The following is a 17,758-nucleotide window of genomic DNA, read 5'->3' on the forward strand; positions in this document are numbered from 1 at the left end:
CAGGACCACATAGGGAAACTATCTCAAAAACAAAACAAAAACAAAACAAAAACAAAACAAAACAAAACAAAACAAAAAAACCCAAAAAAACCCAAAAAGAACAAACAAACAAACAAACAAAAAACCCCAAACAATCAAATAAAAATACTTTACTATTTTCTATGTATATGAGATTAGCCTGCATGTATGTCGTGCTGATATGAAAGCCAGGAGACAATGTTGGATCCCAGAGAGCTAGATTCAGGTGGGTGCTGAGAACTGAACTCGAGTCCTCTGGAAGAGCCGGCAAGCGTTTTTAATGGCTGATCTGTCTCTTTGCTGCCCATGCTCATCCACGTTGTACCATAAAACTTCACTGTAGTAGCTTTGGCTACGAACACTTACCATGAGCACATGGACATGAGACCGAGCGTATCACAGCACTCTGTGCCATGGAAACACCTCGGCTTAGATTTGAGGCAACTGTATGCTATACATTTCTGTGTTTTCTTCTGTACACATTTTCTGCTCTTATAGAGACAATGATTTAAAGGCAGAAAAGACAGTATTTTTCTACAACTATTCCACTGATTAGAGCAAATCACTGTATCCTTGCATTATAATACAGTAGAATGTTTGATTTTAGAAACTAGTGAGCTATTGACTTAGGCTTCATCAAAAATTGTAAAATGAATTTTGGCTTGGGATTAGGACAACATTCACAGCGGTTTCTAAAATGGCTGTAAACATAGTTCTGTCAACTTCTGTACTATGTATTTATGATGTTCTCAGCACTGACAGTTAGAAAATCAAGTTTCAATCAACTCTGAAAAACATACTCTATCCTGCAGCATCAAACGTTCAGCCAATATTTAATTCTTTATGTAATTTAATTCTTTATGTAAAATTAAGCACATCCACCTCAGTAGTATATAAATTTGTTTTCATCTTTCACAAGTGGTAAAATATATATGCTGAAGAACTGTTTTAGGGTAAGTTTGTTTATCATTTATTATAGGTGAATATTTCATTTGTGCACCTGTTTTATATACCTGTAGACTCAGGGCTGCACAAAAATGTCTGGTGAGTGGGCTGGGGGAATGGCTCAGTGGTCAGAGTGCTTGATGTGCAAATAAGAGGACTCGAGGTCAGATCCCTGGAGCCCATGGTGCCCTCCCTGTAATTCCAGACTCGGAAGGGAGAGACAGGGATCCTCAGGGGCACAGAGGCCAGAAAGAGCAGCCGTGTCTTTAAGCTTGGGGTGGAAGAGAAATCAAGGAAGATCCCTGACAGTAGCATTCGGCTTCTACATGTGTGTGTACATAATGTACATGCATACCCCCTCCACATGTACACCCATACGTGTGAAAACACACCGACACATGCAAACACACCACACACATGTACACACGGAAAGGGGAAGAAGGGGGAATCTGACCTAGGAAAGAGGGTTACCAATGGAAAAACTTAAGAGGACTGGCCTACAAGCACTCCTCATCAGTCCCCGCCACCTTCCTCGGACTGTAAGGTGACAATGCCATTGCTGTCAACCTCTAGCCTTCTTCCACTGACTTAACAGTTACTATTAGACTACAAACATTTGCAGGCTGTCTGCCACCCAAGATATGGAAGCATGGTGGGTAAAGAAGGCATCCCTAGATGACAAGTGTTAAGTGCCTGCAGGTACCATGTACAATTCAAAGCGGCAAAGAGCATCGGGAAGTCAGAGTGTGTACTTGAGGAGGGCCATCTAAGAGTGGGAACACTCCGCCACCATCGCTGAAGCACTCTTAGCAGACAGGCTGGCCCCTTCTGGCTTGGGAGAGAAGGGACACAGGGAGCAGATGGCTAGAAAGGGAAGGGAAGGCTCAGAAGTCCAGCAACAGGAAAATGTCAAGGTCATTAGGGAAATACGACATTTGGAGTATGAAGAGGAAATGCAAAGCAGATAGAAATGAACTAATGGTTTATATTTGGCAGCCATTAGGCTGCAAAACTATCTTTCTTCTAGAATAAATACTGTAAAGGACTTGACCGCAAGGCCAGGGAGCTGTCTCCAGTCACTAGCGGCTATCGCTCAGCCCACACCCGCATGGGGAGGGGAGGGGAGGGGAGGGGAAGGGAGTTCCCAGTCTTGGTGTGGATGATGCAGAAGCAAAGCACACATGACAGGCGCTGCTATCGGGCCTGGGAACGCTCACACCTGCCATTCCATTCCTGCGATAAGAGCTCAGGAGATGCCAAACCCAGTCAGCTCCAGTGTGGCCCACTGAGGACTCTCGTCACAGGCACAGGGCCATGGTCCTGGGGTTGGGAGGTAGGGAGAGAAGGGACGGAAGATTCGGAGTTAAAAAAAATTCTCACTGGTGACTCAGCCATGGGTTTCTTGAAAGCATCTGTGCAGTTCTTTGTGTGATTAAATGAAAGCATTTCTCTCATAATGCAACCTTCCTCAGCAAGACTGCCGGATATCATTCGTGTCTTACAATGTTTGTGTTATTGTGTTTTAAACCAAAGGGCTATTGCAAAAAGCAAAGAATAAGGTGATTTCCTCTTGGTTAAGTGGACACTGGGAAAGGAGGGTCTCTATTAGATCACAGTGTCATGGTTCCTCAACTACTCTGGTTTGTTGCTCTGGGTGTGTGTGTTTGTGCGCACGTGTGTGCAAGAGAGAGAGGTGGGGGAAGGGAGAGAAACACATACACATAGAAACAGAGAGAGAGAGAGAGAGGGAGGGAGAGAGACGAGAGTATCAGTCCCGTGTAGCCCAGGCTGGCCTCAGACTGTGTGGCTGAGGATGGCCTCTAATGTCCCATCCTGTCTTCCCCCCACTGCTGGGGTTACAGGCATGCGCGTCCATGCCTGATTTGTGTGCTGCCTTGGATTGAAAGCAAGGCTTCCTGTATGCTAGGTGAGTGCTCTATTCGCTGAGCCTGTCCTTTTAAACAACACAGACCCACTAGAGCCCTGTTATCTAATGATGGCTGCCCCCCCCCCCCCCCCCGTAGATGGTGCAGCGGGGGCCTTCAGTGTCTTCTGAACACAGCTCTTCCCAGAAAGCCCCTTCCTTGCGCACAGCCCCGGCTGAGCCATACCTAGGGAGCCCCTGGGCAGCTTCCGCTGGCACGCAGCGAGGACCGCCAGGCTGGCCTGCTCCCTGCCGCACCCGCTTACCAGGCCTTCTTCTTCCTCTTGTGCTTGGAGTCTATCATGCGGACAATGGCATCCTCTTCATAGGTGTGGCCACACACTTTATTTTTCACTGGCTTCTTCATTTCCAGCTATGATTAAGGAGACATCAGGCTTTCAGGAATACTCACCATCAGCCTCCTAGTCTCCCAGTGTCCCCCAGTGGCTGACTCCCCATCCCCGTGGCTGTAAGGTCAGGAAACGCAGGGGTCCGCTGGCCCTGATTTCACTTTGCACCATGGCTTTACTCCTAGGCCCTCAAGCACAGGATTGAACGAAGGTGCGGTTAGCCACAAACCTCCCACGTACACAATTCCATCTCATCCCTCCTTTCTTGGCTTCCTCCATCCCAGTGGGGTATCACAAGGCAAACAGGGACCCTTCTGCCCTTGTGAAACTAACCTAACCGCATCCTCTTGGAGGGGAAGGAGGAAGCCATACCTGTGTTATGGGGCAGATGAAATTGGTCTGGCTCTGGGTCACAATCATATCTTCGTCAACTCCTTCTATCCAGTCATTCTCTCTGTCCGCAGGCATTCCATCTACAGGAAGAAACGGAGGTTAGTGAGCTTCCTTGGCCCAGCAGCCTGCCAGGGAGAGGCGGGAAGGGCAGGAAGTTCCTCAGGCCCTGAACCAGGCACTTGGAAGATGCATGCCAACTCTGCAGCTTTTAACAGAATCCTTGCGGGTCCCCAATTCTGCACAGTTTTGATAGGAACCCAAGGCCCAGAGCGGTACAACAAGACTTTACATAGTTCAGAGAATTAATCTATAAGGGAGCCCTGCTTGGTAACGAAGGGTGTGGATGCATGAGCTGGAGGACCTGGTCTCTCCCATGTCCAGTTACAGGCTTTGGGCCAGCAAGGTGTGTTTGAAAGTCTGTTTCATAGCTTTGGTGCCAAGACAAACGGGGAAAACAATAAACAACATGGCTCCCGGCTCAGGGAAACAATCAGTAGACAGCACCTACTTGTGTCTGAAACGGAAGACATAGTAAGAACAGACTGTCAGAAACAGTCAAACTTTGGGGAGGGGGGTAATGATTTGAACTCCTACGAGGTCTTAGACATTATTAAGGACTCCAAGGAACTTTTTAAAAATATGGTTGTATTTATTAATATTTACCATAGTAGATATTAAGACTAAAGAATTAAAAGAAAACATATTTATTACTTCATTTAAAGACATAGCAACAATCCATCCCATTACATGTCAATAAAAATAACATTTTAAAAATTCTTTTTAAAAACTTTTCTTTTTTCAAGACAGGGTTTTTCTCTGTGTTACAGTCCTGGCTATCCTGGAACTCACTCTGTAGACCAGGCTGGCCTCTGCTCCTGAGTGCTGGGATTAAAGGTGTATGCTACCACACCCGGCTCATATAAATAACATTTTAAAAGTTAAAAGTAAATGTATTTCCCAGAACAAACCAGAGTGAGGAGAATGGCATTGTTTTCTGGTTTTGCAAATATCTTCAATGCTTGGCCTCACAGGAGACGACTTCTAGAAGGCAGACTTCAGTGTCTTTCTGGCATCTGGTCCTCCTCCCTATACGTTGGGTAGGCTCAAGGGGCACTCGCGAAAGAATGTGACGAGGACCTGGCGTCATATTGCTATTATGAAGACAGCTGACCTGGAGGTCACCCCGAAGCTCCTGGCCTGCACTGGGAACCTCTGAGCAGTGGCTGTGAGGCTATGCACATGGAGCCATCTGCTTCCAACATTCCCTTCTTTTTACTGTGTCACACTTGTCCTTCGCCGAGGAAAACACAGGTGACAGGCAACTTGTGAATGGCACCACGGGTGAATTTCTTTCTGAAGAAGGGCTACAGGCTGGCACTCTTTGACTCTGAGTCTGAAATTCACAATATCCCCAAACTTACAACATTTTTGCATACTGACGTGGATTATGCCACTATGAAACTCTGCTTCATGGATAAAGTTATTTAAAATACTGTAGGAAATCAGAGTCTGTTTTAGCTCAAGTGCCCCCCACCCCCTGTGAGGACTTCTATCTAATATATTATATAAAATTGGCTTCAAGCTATGTGTAGAAACTGTGTAGGGAATATAAGTAAATTTCCTACTTGTATTGAATCCTATTCTCAAGACATCTCAGTATGTATGTGCAAATCTTTTAAAATCCCAAACCTGACACAATCTAGTCCCCAGCATTTTGGGTAAGGAAGGGCTGTTTAACCTATACCTATCAGCTGTCTGCCAATGATCTATTCCTTCCTCCTTTCTCTCTCTCTCTCTCTCTCCTCTTCCTTCTTCCATTTGGTAGAATAATATAGATGTAAGACTACTTTACTGTCAAGGTATGGGAGAGCAACCCTTGACTCTGGGCCACAAGGCTTTATAAATCTTTCTGTTATGGAATTACTTTGGGCCTCCCCTCAGGCCGGGTGGAGTGCCTGTCTGTCTGGAAAGATGCTACCACTGCAGGACAAGGGTATGGAGTTTTTGTTCAAGGCTATCTAGTGAAAGAATGGTTAGAAGACTCTGCCCAAAGCACTCTTTAGAGGGGCTCCCTTTCCCTATCTGTGTGGGCGGCTGCATGTCCCTAAGGTAGCCCTCACAGAGGGTGGGGTGAAGATGCTGATCTCTCAAGCAGAGCATTGAGGGGTCTTACACACCTTTTCAAGGATGAGACCTTGGGAACCACTTACTGCTGGACATCTCTGCCTTAAAATCTGAAGTCGCTTGTGTGACAAGGCCTCTCCTCCAAAGGTTCAGAGTTTGGAACATTTATGATTTCAGCTCTCTGGATTAAGAATGCTCAACCGATCTCATCTATCCAAGTGTCCCCAACTCCCAAATCGGAAGCAGTCTGGTCTCAGGTGTTACAGCTAGCAATCTTTACTCCTTTATTCTACAAAGGTAACTGTCAGGTTAAAACCAAGTCACATGAAATGTCTACAGACATAATATTTGCTCATCCTCATTAATTGCTTATTTAAAACTTAACAATTTTTCATTTGGAATCAATATGAGGCTAGATCTATTATGTAACTTAATAAAGATTCCCAAGCATGCAAAGAAGATTTCAGAGAAACTAATGGCCTGCGACAAATCAATTATCTGCAGCTAATCTATTCCCAAAGCAAAATCACAAAAACAGTTAAAAAAAAAAAAACTGTCAGCAATAAAATGGCATTAAATATGGAAGGTGCCACATTTTGGTACGTTTGCTGTCACATGAGGTGGGACTTTTGATTCCTGTGAGCCCTAGGCTTGGCATTCAGAGTACAAGAGTCAGACACCTTAAAGGGTCCTCTATCAGCTAGCGGCTCAGGAGAAGGGGCAGGTAGTGTAAAGAGGCAGAAGGCAGCTGGAGACGCCTGCCTCTGGAATCCACTTTCCAAAGGGGCTTCCTGTGGGCTGCTGCTGACAGTCAAAACAAAAGGGGCTCCTTGTGAATTTCTTACAGTTTATTCTGGACGGATGGCAGATTTCTGACTATAAATACCACAGCGTGGAATTCACCGGGAAATCTGTTAGCTGTATAACAGAGTTCAGCCCATGTGAAAGGCGGTGGGTGGGCTTGCTGGTTCTTTTCTATTTTTAAATTTCAAAAGGTAGAGGAAGCAAGAAAGCACAACTCAGATGCAATGCCAACCGCTAGGGAGGGCTGGGTGGGGAAGTAAGCGAGGGAGGTCACGCAAAGGGAGGTGGCAAGAGAGAGGGCCAACCCAACAGCGAGCAATAGCCCACAGACGGCGAGTCTGAAAGGGGAGAGACCACAGTAGCACATTTCTCCACAGAGCTTTTCCTCACCCTACACCTGTACTTACAGAGGGCGGCAGAAAAGCTGGGGTTCTGCAAGCTGCTTACAGAAGGTCGCATCTGACAATAAGTATCTCTACGGTGGCTTAGCTGATCCACAGGACAAGACTGTACGGTGTGTGTGGTAAAACGCAGGCAGGCGGGGGGGGGGGGGGGGGGGGGGGAGAGACAGAGGTCTGCTGGAACCACAGGCATTTTAAAAGCGGGATTGGCTGCTGTCTGAAGTCTCACTCGGCCGAGAACACCAAGAGCCAAACAAAGTGCAGATTCTGCTGAAAAACGAGGCGAGCTGGGCCTTTTGAGCACTGCAAACAGCATGCTGGTTCTACAGTGTTCCATCACCAAGGTGTCTCATTAATACTAATAATAGCTCACTTGCTCAGGGCTCCAGTAACTTGATATTATTTCACTTAATACTCATGTAATACCCATGAAGGACTGTATTGTTATTTCTAATGTATAGACAAGAATGAGTTTTAAGTCCCATGGTATTACTAAGGGATGCAATAAAGGACCAGACATACAATAAAGAAGCAATTGAATTAAGTCAATGAATCTTTATTAAGGAATCACAAAGTGTTCCCGATTATGCATAGGTAATGAGATTATGCATATGCAAATGAGATGTTTTATTTTATTTTATTTTTTTATACTGAGCTTTCCACACTCCTGGGTTCTAGACAACATGCATTAAACCAGGCATCAGTGAAAACTGTTTGAAAGGCAACTGTGTCTGTACTGAACATGCACAGACCCTTTCTTCTTGTTATGAGTCCCTAAATAGTATATCTCCTTTTTACATAGCATTTACACTAAACTGGGTATGTCTTAAAGACTACAAGAGGGTGTATGTTCTATGCAACACATTGTCTCTAAGGGACCTGAGCATGCATGAAATTTGACATATTCAGGGGTCGTAGAGATGAGCCCTTCCCCCACCGATACTGAGGATGGCTGGACAGGCATGTATAAGCTGTGTTGTTAGGTAAATACACCAGCTGTTAACTTCTAACCAGTGGGCAGGTCTCAGAACCCACACCCTGCATCTAGATGTCTGGGCTCAGTGACCAAACACATGCTGGGGAGGAAAACCTGGACAGAAACTCAGTTTATAGCGGAGGGATGCAGCAAGGTAAGTTGGATAACCAAATAGGATTGGTTATTGGTGTTTTACCCCATCCCCACCTCTAAGACAGGATCTGGTGTATTGGAGGATGCGCTCACATTTCTTATGTGGCCAAGGATGACTGTGAGCTTCTGATTTCTTGCTTCTATCTCCTGAGTGATGGAACTACCCTTGTATACCACCATGCCTAGTTTCTGTGCTACTGGGTTTTGTGCAAGGTCAGCAAGCTAGATCCTTAAGCCCTAAACTTTATTTATATATTTATTATTTATTGTTATGTGTGAGGGTATGCCACGTGTATATGCCTTCAGAGGTCAGAAGAGATTAGGTTCTCTGGGGCCGGAGTTACAGGCAGTTGTGAGTCCCCGGATACGTGTATAGGGTCCCGAACTCAGGTGGTACGGAAGAACAAGAAGTGCTCTTAATCAATAAACTACCGTTAATGCCTGAGTAAATATGTACCCTTCCTTCCTTTCCTGATGCCATAAAATGAAATACCAAAGGAAGGAGAAACTATGCAAGTGTTTGAAGGAGTATTTCCGAAGTTTAATACGTCCTGTGACACACGCAGTTGGAGTGTGTCAGGGTGGGCACGGGGTAGACCAAGATGTGGGTTTGAGAACAGTTAGCTTTGACTGCTAATGCTGAGGCCACTGGTCTTTCTCATCCCCTTCACTACCATCTAGTGGCTCAAAGCTGACCTGTAGGATTAGTTCTGAACGCTGTTTCTTTTACTCCTCGCATCCAGTCCACTGGCAAGTGCTATAACTCTGAGTCTGACCCATGTTCCCAGTGTGGGCCTTCAGCCTGTTTCTCTCCTACCCCTCAGTTCAAACCATGGCCAGCTCCTGCCTAGACAGCGGCAGTTCCTCCAGGCTGATGCCGCACAACATACTGCACACAGTCACACACGGCCATAGCCCTCCAACCTCACTGTCACCCATCACCCACCACACTCAAGCCACCCTGGCCTTTTCTATGTTTTAGGAGCATGGCAAATTCCTTCTGTCTTTGGGTCTTTCCATTGATTCTTCTTGCCTTTGCTTGTTCTACTCTTTCTCATCATTTGAAATGTCAATTTAAATGTCATCGTGGAGAGGCCTTTTCTGAGGTACCAAGCTGAAAAAGCCACTGACACCTAGCAGTGTGGTGGTGCTCAGTGGGCACACGTCCATACGCGCTGTGCTCTCCCGCCTTCCTTCATCTCTTCCAGGGAGACGAGGGTTTTGTGGTCTTATTATGGTTCCTAGAGTCTAAAATAGTCCTTGGTGGAAGTAGTTCTTCAATAAACATTAGATTGGCAAAGTGCTTCATCCAATAAGGCAGATGCTTATTTTTTCACAAGATTAAACTTGCATATTTAAGAGATGTGAACACACCCCCCCCCACTCAGTAATTTTACACTCTGTAGTCAAGTAAGAGAGAACTTCACTGTAGGTCTGGGTGCAGCCATGGACCCTGGATTACATGTCAAAGGCAGGAAGTAAATATAAGTTTTACAATTACAGTAGGCTGTGTGGTAATTACAAAGGAGAATCCAGACATGGTCTTGTGGTCACAAAATACATTTGGTTCTGGCCACACACAGCCCTAGCATTAGTCACTTGTCTGTCTTCAGGCATCCCAAATTTGGCTACTAGTTAGACAGTTTCAAGCTACTGGGGAATAAATGTTGATTGCTATGTACTTTTTCAATTAGGCCTGAACGTTTTCTGAAAGCACTTTTCTCGCAAAAATGCTAGTGTATGGAGGAAATGCTGTACAAATATTTGTGCCTGCTGGGATTTTCATTTGAACTATCCTGGGACAGCACACTTAGACAGGAAGAGCTGGTGCACAGAAGATGGAGGGACTCCTAAAGTTCACTGGTTCCAAGTCGGAGACTCTGTAGTTGTAGCAAGTTTTTGTCCTAGCTATGACTTGGCTAGAGGGGTCCTACCTGGACACTCAGCCTCAGATCCTAATGAGAAAGAGCCTTGACAGCAGCAAGATCAGGCTCTCTTTCACTCTCTCTCACCGCCCCCCCCTCTCGGTCGTGTGTGTGTGTGTGTGTGTGTGTGTGTGTGTGTGTGTGTGTGTGTGTGTGTTGAGGGTCTTCCTATGACTTTGGGCATCTAATTCTGTATTTCTTCCTGGGATTGGTGGTCTGCTCTGAATACTGGCTTCTTGGCTAACCTGCCATGTCCCTTCAGGAGGGAACTCAGCCCTGGCTCCCAGCACTTCCTGTGCCAACACAGTGCTTGCTGTGTAAAGAGTTTTTCACAGTTAAGTATCACATTCAGATAGGGCCTATGGAACAGAGGATCTGCTACATGTTATAACTCTCACAGGAAGGCAAAAGTCACCAAACAAAGATATTGGGTGAACAGAGGGTAACACAATGTAATCAGAACAACAGCTACAATGTAAGAGGGACCCAACAACAGATAGCTGTACGTATGTATGAAACTGTTACAGAATTAGAACACTGAGATGTTGAACCATTGCTGCTTTATGATAATGAAGATGACTATTGTTAAGGCAGGGTTTGCTAAACAGTCCAGACTTCTCTCAAACTTTTCATCCTCCTACCTCAGCTTCCTAAGTGCTGGGATCATGAACCAGAGCCATCACACTTAGCTGGTCATTATCACTATTTTACCACCACTATGTACCAGTACTGTCCTTATACTGAAAAATCCCTGTCCTGGGGGAGCCCAGACACATAGGGGACACACACACAAATCCAAGCCACTTCACGACACCTGCACACAGACCTCTGGAAAGCAGGTCCCAGGAGAAAGTGGGGCCAGTCTATTGGGAAAACTGTTTTCCTAGAAGCATCAATGATGAAGACCTTCCAACCAGAATATACATATGCACATTTCCATATATCCAATTCATGGATTCACAACTCTCCTGACTCCGCTTTCCAAATGCTAGGATTACAGACATCCCACCACCATGCCTGTTATACCTGGCTTTAATACAACTCTGCTGCCTCCTTGGATGTGACCATTTCCTCCATCACAGCCGCAGCCTGACATTCTCCTGTTCTTGGCATAGCCATAATCTACAGTCACCTCTGGTCCATGTACTTGGAGACGCCATCTCCAACCCGTGCACTCCATCCTACTCCACCCACCCAGCCCTCAGTAGTCAGGGTTCTCTCTTTCCTCCTATGCCTCACTCTTAGCTTTACCTCTTTCCTTTACATGGCTTTATAGGAATGCAACTGCTCCTCAGGGACCTTGAAGGTTCCGTGAGGATAAGCAGGTGTGATGCAATCACACGAGATCCTCTCGTCTCTCCAGTGTGAGGAGTGGGAGACGGTGCCTCCTACAAAGTACTGAAGCGTCCCTGGAGATGAGGGGAGGAGAGGCAGACAGGAGACCCTCCTGCCGAAGGTGGTGACCAAGCCACACTCCCCAGGGAGGTGTGGTAAGAGGGAAGGGTGCCAGGCCACAAGGATTACAGTATTTAAGAACACGGGGCCCTGACACGGCATGCGTGGGCCTGCCTTGTGCAGCTACTAGGTGTTCCTTGGCAGGTTATCTCGGCTCTCTTTGCCTCAATCCTCTCAGCAGTAAGATGGACTGACAGTGGTGTTTACTTCATGGAGCTATCTGAGGGCTAAACTGAGTGGACGCGGGGGATGGTGGTGTTGCTGGTATGCAGTTTTTTAGGCAGGGCAGTCTCAGGTAGCGTGGGCTGGGCTGGCTGGCTTTGAATGCTTACATTTTGTTTTTGGAGTGTGTGTGTTTGTGTGTCACAAATGCGCGCGTGTGGTGAAATGTGCATGTGTCGGTGAAAGCACAACTTGTAGGAATTCGTCTTTCTTCCATCGTGTGGGCTCTGGCCACCGAACTCATCAGGCTTGGTGGCTATAGCCCTACATGCTGAGCCATCTCCCTGGCCCTTCCTCGAACTCTCGGTCCTCCTGCCTCTATCTCCCACACACGGGGATTACAGGCCTGGGATATCATGCCCGACTAGGAGAGGTTCTCAGAGTGATGCCTGGCAAAAACAAGGGAGCTGTTAAGAGAGTTACAATGCTTGTTAACATTACTGCTTATATTCTCATGAAGTGGGCATCCAGTGTGCACCTGTATCACATACGTGCTCTGTGAAGTCATCCCAAAGAAGCTGTGAGATGGGCCCTGGGGTTCTGCATGGGACAAACCCTTCCGTGCCCTGGCAGCAGGCAGGCCTAAATTAGCCTGACGTGCTTGCAATTTGCTGACATAGCACCGTCCAAGTCTTCGGTCGGTTGCCTGCTTACTCTTCCCTGGCTCTTTCGACATATGGCTGATTATCTTACAGGGGCAGGGTAAGGAGTTTCAGATCATTCCTAGGAACGGGTCGACACTTTAATAACACACGTTTTCCATTTACTAATTTATCCACTATTGGTTTAGACATGTCTTTTGTCTTCAGCGGATGTCACATATTAAGCTGCTTCCACCTATTAAATACAGCTTTTAAACCATCAAAACCCAGTGCACTTAACTGGTGGGTCATCTAGGTGAGACTGAGCTACATTATCACTTGGCATTAAGTACTGAAAAATATCACCAAACACGGTGTTTCTACCTGTACTTCTTCTTTTTTGGAGACAGGGTTTCTCTGTGTAGCTCTGGCTGTCCTGGAACTCACTCTGTAGAACAGGCTGGCCTTGAACTCACAGAGAACCATCTGTCTTTGCCTCCCAAGTACTGGGATTAAAGGTGTACACTACCAACACCCAGTCATTTGAATTTAAAGAGAGGTGTGGTGGTCTTCCCCAGGTCATAAAGCAAAAGTAGGAAATTATATGAACACATTCACATTCCTTGTTTTGAGCCATCAACAAACACACAAACCCCACCTAACAAGAAAACTGACCAGCTATCAACAAGAAGGTATAACTCAATTATATAGCTTTACAGAGCAGTCTACTGCAATGAAAGAAGGGAAGAAATCCCCTTTAAGTTTGCCTTCGGTGCAGTGGAGCCAGGGTCTCCTGTGTAGCCCAGGCTGGCCTTAGGCCCACTATGACCCTGAGGGCTGGGACTGCAGGCATCCCCCATCCATTTCATCTTCCTTTCTTTTCTAACAGTAGCATAGTGAGTACCAAGGGCCAGGTACTGGGGACACACACACTCCTGGCCCATCCATTCTGTCTTTACGCCGCCGCCTCTGGCTCCTCCTCTGCATTCTCTGTGCTGCTCTTTCAAGCCAAGACCCTACCTAGCGTTTCCAGTTTCCCCTATTATACCCAGTTCTTTACTCACCTATTTCCCCAGTTTATCCTTTCTACCCCAGCTAGATAGCTCTACACTTGTAGTCTACAACAGGCCAAGTACTTCACTGGTACCTAGAGAACCCTGGCCTCCTGTGGCTTCTCACCTCAAGCCCAAGCACAGCATCCATACCAAACTACCGAGAGTTTGTCCAAATCTGCCATGTTCTCCGTTATCTCTGCCGCCTTTCCCCATCAATCCTTGACCATTCTTCAAGACTCAGTTCAAGTCTTCCCTCTGTGTGATCCTTGAACGGTAGGATCGCAAGTGTGAGCTACCGAGAATGGCTAAAAAGACCGTTCTGAAGGCAATTACTTTAAGGGCAACAACTCGGTCTTCATGTGTTCCCAGTTCTCCAGAGTCCTAGGAACCATCCGGGACATATCATTGTACATTCTCCATGCCATGCCACTCTACCAGATGTCACAGTTCAAGGAGTAAACACTGTCAAGGTATGGCTTTATATAAACCCGGATTCTCTTCCTTTGCCCCAAAGCACTTACATCCAGAGGAACATACAACAAGCAGTTATAAAAAATACATCCACTGCTTTAACCTTGTTGAATCTACCAAGGTAGGGAAAGTTGCAGTCATAGACACTTAATCATAGCAGCTTTTACAGAAGAACCAGGAAACAGATATTTGATAGACTGAGAATTAAGACAATATATAATTTTAAATTGTGTGTATATGTGGGTTTGTGCATGTGAGTGCAGAGCCTGCAGAGTCCAGAAGGGGGCATCAGACCTCCTGGAATTGCAGTTTCAGCTGGTTCTGACTTGTCCAACATAGACACCGAGAAATAAACTTGGGCCCCCTGTAAGAGAAGTTCATACTCTTAATCACTAAGGCATCCCTTCAGTCTTCAGATTTTTGTTCTTTGGGATGCCAGGCAAAAGCTGTAACTCTGAACCCTACCCAGCCCCAGACTGATGGCAAGTAAACCACAGCATTGTTACTTGTAAATTCTTTCCCCTTCTGGAGGCAGGTCTCCTGTGGTCCAGCCTGATGATCTGAGCTAATTCCCAGAAGCCCACACGGTGGAAGGGGAGAACTACAGCCCACAAGATGTCCCCTGACATCATGGTATGTGCTGTGGGATACACGTGACCCTCCCACTCCCAAAGCACACACAAGAATACTAAAACTGATACAAAAAAATTAAATGGCATATATGTAGAAAATATAAAGAAAATATGATCAAATGTGTGGTCCATCATGATTACTGTAAGTGTGAACATCAGTAGAGGGATCAAAAACAATTCCTGAGTTTTTTTTTTCACGTCCTTCATGAAATCAGGTAATATTTATAAGGCTGGTAGGTTGTATTGGCGGTCATGTTTGTTCCATTTGTCAAACTGAAACAGATGATGAAATAAAGTCCAAAGATCAAGCTATTTAAAAAAGGAACTAAGATTCATAAGCTCTCAACTTTACGAATGGGATTATGACACTCTTTGAATACCAGACACTTTCTAGACGGTCTATCCTGTAAGATAGAAGCTAGAACACTGGAATTTTATTCATATCATTAAATTAACCAATTAACTGAATCAATCAATTCGCCCGTGTGTCTTAGTTACTGCTCTATCATTGTCAGGAGACACACACCATGAGAAAGCATTTAACTGGGGACTTGCTTACAGGTTGAGAAGCTTATCCCATCCTCATGATGGAGAGCATGCCAGAAGCCTGATTCTGGAGTAGCAGCTGAGAGCTATATCCTGACCCACAGGCAGAGAGAGCATGGGGCTCTGGCATGGGCGTTTGAATCCCAAAGCCCACCCCCCAGTGACCCAGTGACAAAGTCACACCCCATAATCCTCCTAATCCTATCAGACAGTCAGAGCCCCTGATGAATGAGCAATCAACTATAGGAGCCTACAGGGGCCATTCTCATTCAAATCACCATATCCTGCCTCTTCTAACCCTGTCACAGAAATGTCAGCAAAGCTACCCACGGAGTAGGTTGGCTCCTCATGGCCAAGCTGCCAGGTCATCAGGGCATCGGGGCAGGCAGGGCCTCCTGGGCTAAGGTAACATCCACAGAGTCTGCCTTCAGTTTGTACAGCTCTGTCTGAAGTTAGGCCGACAGAGAACATCCCTCCCGGAGGGAAAATTCTGCTGACTGAGAGAAAAGCAAGAGAGGAAGAAGGGGCCAGAGTAGAGGGGAAGGACAGCACACGAGGGTGATGGACTCGAGGCCAAAGGGACCAGTGATGATGCTTCCTGACCAAGTCCTTGTCCCCAAGACTTTCCCATGTCCCACCCCCACTTCCGGGCCTCTTTCAAACCTTCCTCACCCGTGCAGGAAGACACAGGCCTTCACAGTAAGGATCAGCTAAGGACACAGCGCTGGTCAATGTATACAACAGATGTGAGTCATTTGCTCATTTTGTAAACATGAAGAAGTCACACTTAAGACTTCATGACATCACGGGGCTTCCCAATTTGCTCAGCATGGAACATTTGGTCTTTGCCGTACTCGCTCCCAGAATCATCAGGGAGGGCAGATTTCTTGTTCACTGAAAGCTTACATATTCCAGGCAGGTGACGATGGCAGGGCCAGCGCCGGACATGGCAGCAGCAGCGACTGTGGCTGTGATGTCTACAAGCCTTGCCCGAGCCACACAGAAGGAAGGAACCAGGAGGGGTCCAGGCAGGCATCCTGTTAAGGCTCTGCCCTCTCTGGAGAACTCATTCAGGAGTTCCCAGGAGACGGCCATCGTCCACTGTGGGGAAGTAAGCACAACCACCAGAATTACGTTATAGGCCACTGCTCCCCCTCATCTCCCATGAATGGCACACGGGTAGGGATGTGGACTGTACTCTTCCAGGGGCCTTGTTGGCTTCCAGCTGCTCTTTGCTCACTCTCTAGCTCTTGTGCAGAGAAGGGAGTTATATTTCCTGTAGGCATGCACACAAGCGGCTGGGCAGAGTCCAGGCCTCAGAATCACTGGCTGGCTCTGCCACCAGTGTCAGACGGGCATTTCCGGCATGCACTTTCTTCTCCATGTCATTAGGCTACTGTGAAGACGAACTAAAACATCTTACCCTCATTAGGGAGAGGGGGAGGAGAACCCCAGCACACGGATAAAGGTAGTAGCAAAGCCAGAAACAACATGAGGACTCTGGGAATGGTTTCCGAAAACCAAAGGAGGTTGAGTGGCTGGCCCACCTTTGTGTTTTCAAACCTGTGGTGGTCTGTCTGAGTCTTAGATCTGGGTGCCTGTTCCTGTGGTCCTATACCACAGAAGACAGCATTGGTGTGAGTGGACGGAGACATCCCTCAACAGGGCAGAGGACAAGGCTATGACATAGCCCTCAAGTTCCTCAGGCTACAGACCTCTTCCTTTGCTATATAACGTGTGGTGTTTGTTCATGGCAAAAAGCAAATAAATCTGGAGAGGCAGCTGGAAGGAGTGGGAAGCTTCCCTGACTCTGAGCTACGAGCCCTGTGGGGGACAGGTAGGCAGGAGCTCCAAGAGCAAAGAGAAGAGGACACTAAAAATAATGAAGGCTGAACATCAAGGGGGCAGAGAAATTGCGCAGGGGATGTAATCAGCACACTAATTACAGGGTCATAATTAGGAGCACTGGAATGAAATTAAGAAGAGGGAAATTATAATTGTCAGGAAGAACTCTGAGGGAGAGAGGGCTTCTCACACTCACAAGACTGAAGGCCATTCATCTCAACAAAGTTGGTTCAGAAAAGCTGGCAAGTATTTAAAGCGAATTTATTTTTGTTACCCAAAGTAGGCTAGGTTACTTGATGACACACAGAGGCCTCTTGTATCTAATTTTATCATCTTGTTCTTATTCTAAATTAAATAGAAAAAAAAAAAGCTAATGATAAAGAAGTCTGTGACTATTTCATTCCAAAAGTATGATTCAGCTTCTAAGGCGATCAAAGCAGTAAAGCCAGTGCAAACAGAAGGAATGAAACAGTCAAACGTGCTCCCAAGGATGGGAGTGACGGACAGATGAGAGAGGAATCCTAAAAATACAGCTTTTATTTTCCAAAATTAATACCCTGCTAGAACTAAACGCAGTCAACTATGGTCAGAGGCTGTACAGAATATGTTTTCTTTCTTTCTGTTTTTCTTTGAGACAGGGTTTTGTTGAGGCTGGTTGTGAACTCTGCATGTATTTGAAGCTGACCTTGAACTCACAGAGATTCTCCTGTCTCTGTCTCCCCAGTACTGGAAATATAGGCATGTGGCATCATGCCTGGTTCAAGTTTAAGTCTAGTTTCATGATGAGCCTTGGAGTATTATCTCCATGGATGGATAACTGAGACTCAAACCCAATGTATAGACAAGTTTCATGCGTTAAAGACACTGGAGGAGTTGGACAGTGGTGGTAGAGGCCTTTAATCCCAGCACTCGGGAGATAGAGGCAGGCAGATCTCTGT

General features: G+C 46.3%; 1 protein-coding gene across 2 annotated transcripts in view; it reads right to left on the reverse strand.

The window, feature by feature from the left end:
- The window catches only part of Nsmce2 (NSE2 (MMS21) homolog, SMC5-SMC6 complex SUMO ligase), a 196,657-nt gene that overhangs the window by 5,748 nt on the left and 173,151 nt on the right, over nucleotides 1-17,758 (reverse strand). The window contains exons 5-7 of one of the 2 annotated variants that reach the window (XM_051202554.1): nucleotides 3,610-3,710; nucleotides 3,154-3,260; nucleotides 2,195-2,283 (exon numbers count right to left, since the gene is read on the reverse strand). In XM_051202554.1, coding sequence (XP_051058511.1) covers nucleotides 2,262-2,283; nucleotides 3,154-3,260; nucleotides 3,610-3,710 — 230 coding nt within the window. In that variant the 3' untranslated portion in view covers nucleotides 2,195-2,261. Of the gene's footprint in view, nucleotides 1-2,194; nucleotides 2,284-3,153; nucleotides 3,261-3,609; nucleotides 3,711-17,758 lie in introns of those variants that run through there. The other variant, XM_051202553.1, reaches the window with a different exon arrangement.

Source organism: Phodopus roborovskii, unplaced genomic scaffold (assembly GCF_943737965.1).
Source record: "Phodopus roborovskii unplaced genomic scaffold, PHOROB, whole genome shotgun sequence".
Lineage (NCBI taxonomy): Eukaryota > Metazoa > Chordata > Mammalia > Rodentia > Cricetidae > Phodopus > Phodopus roborovskii.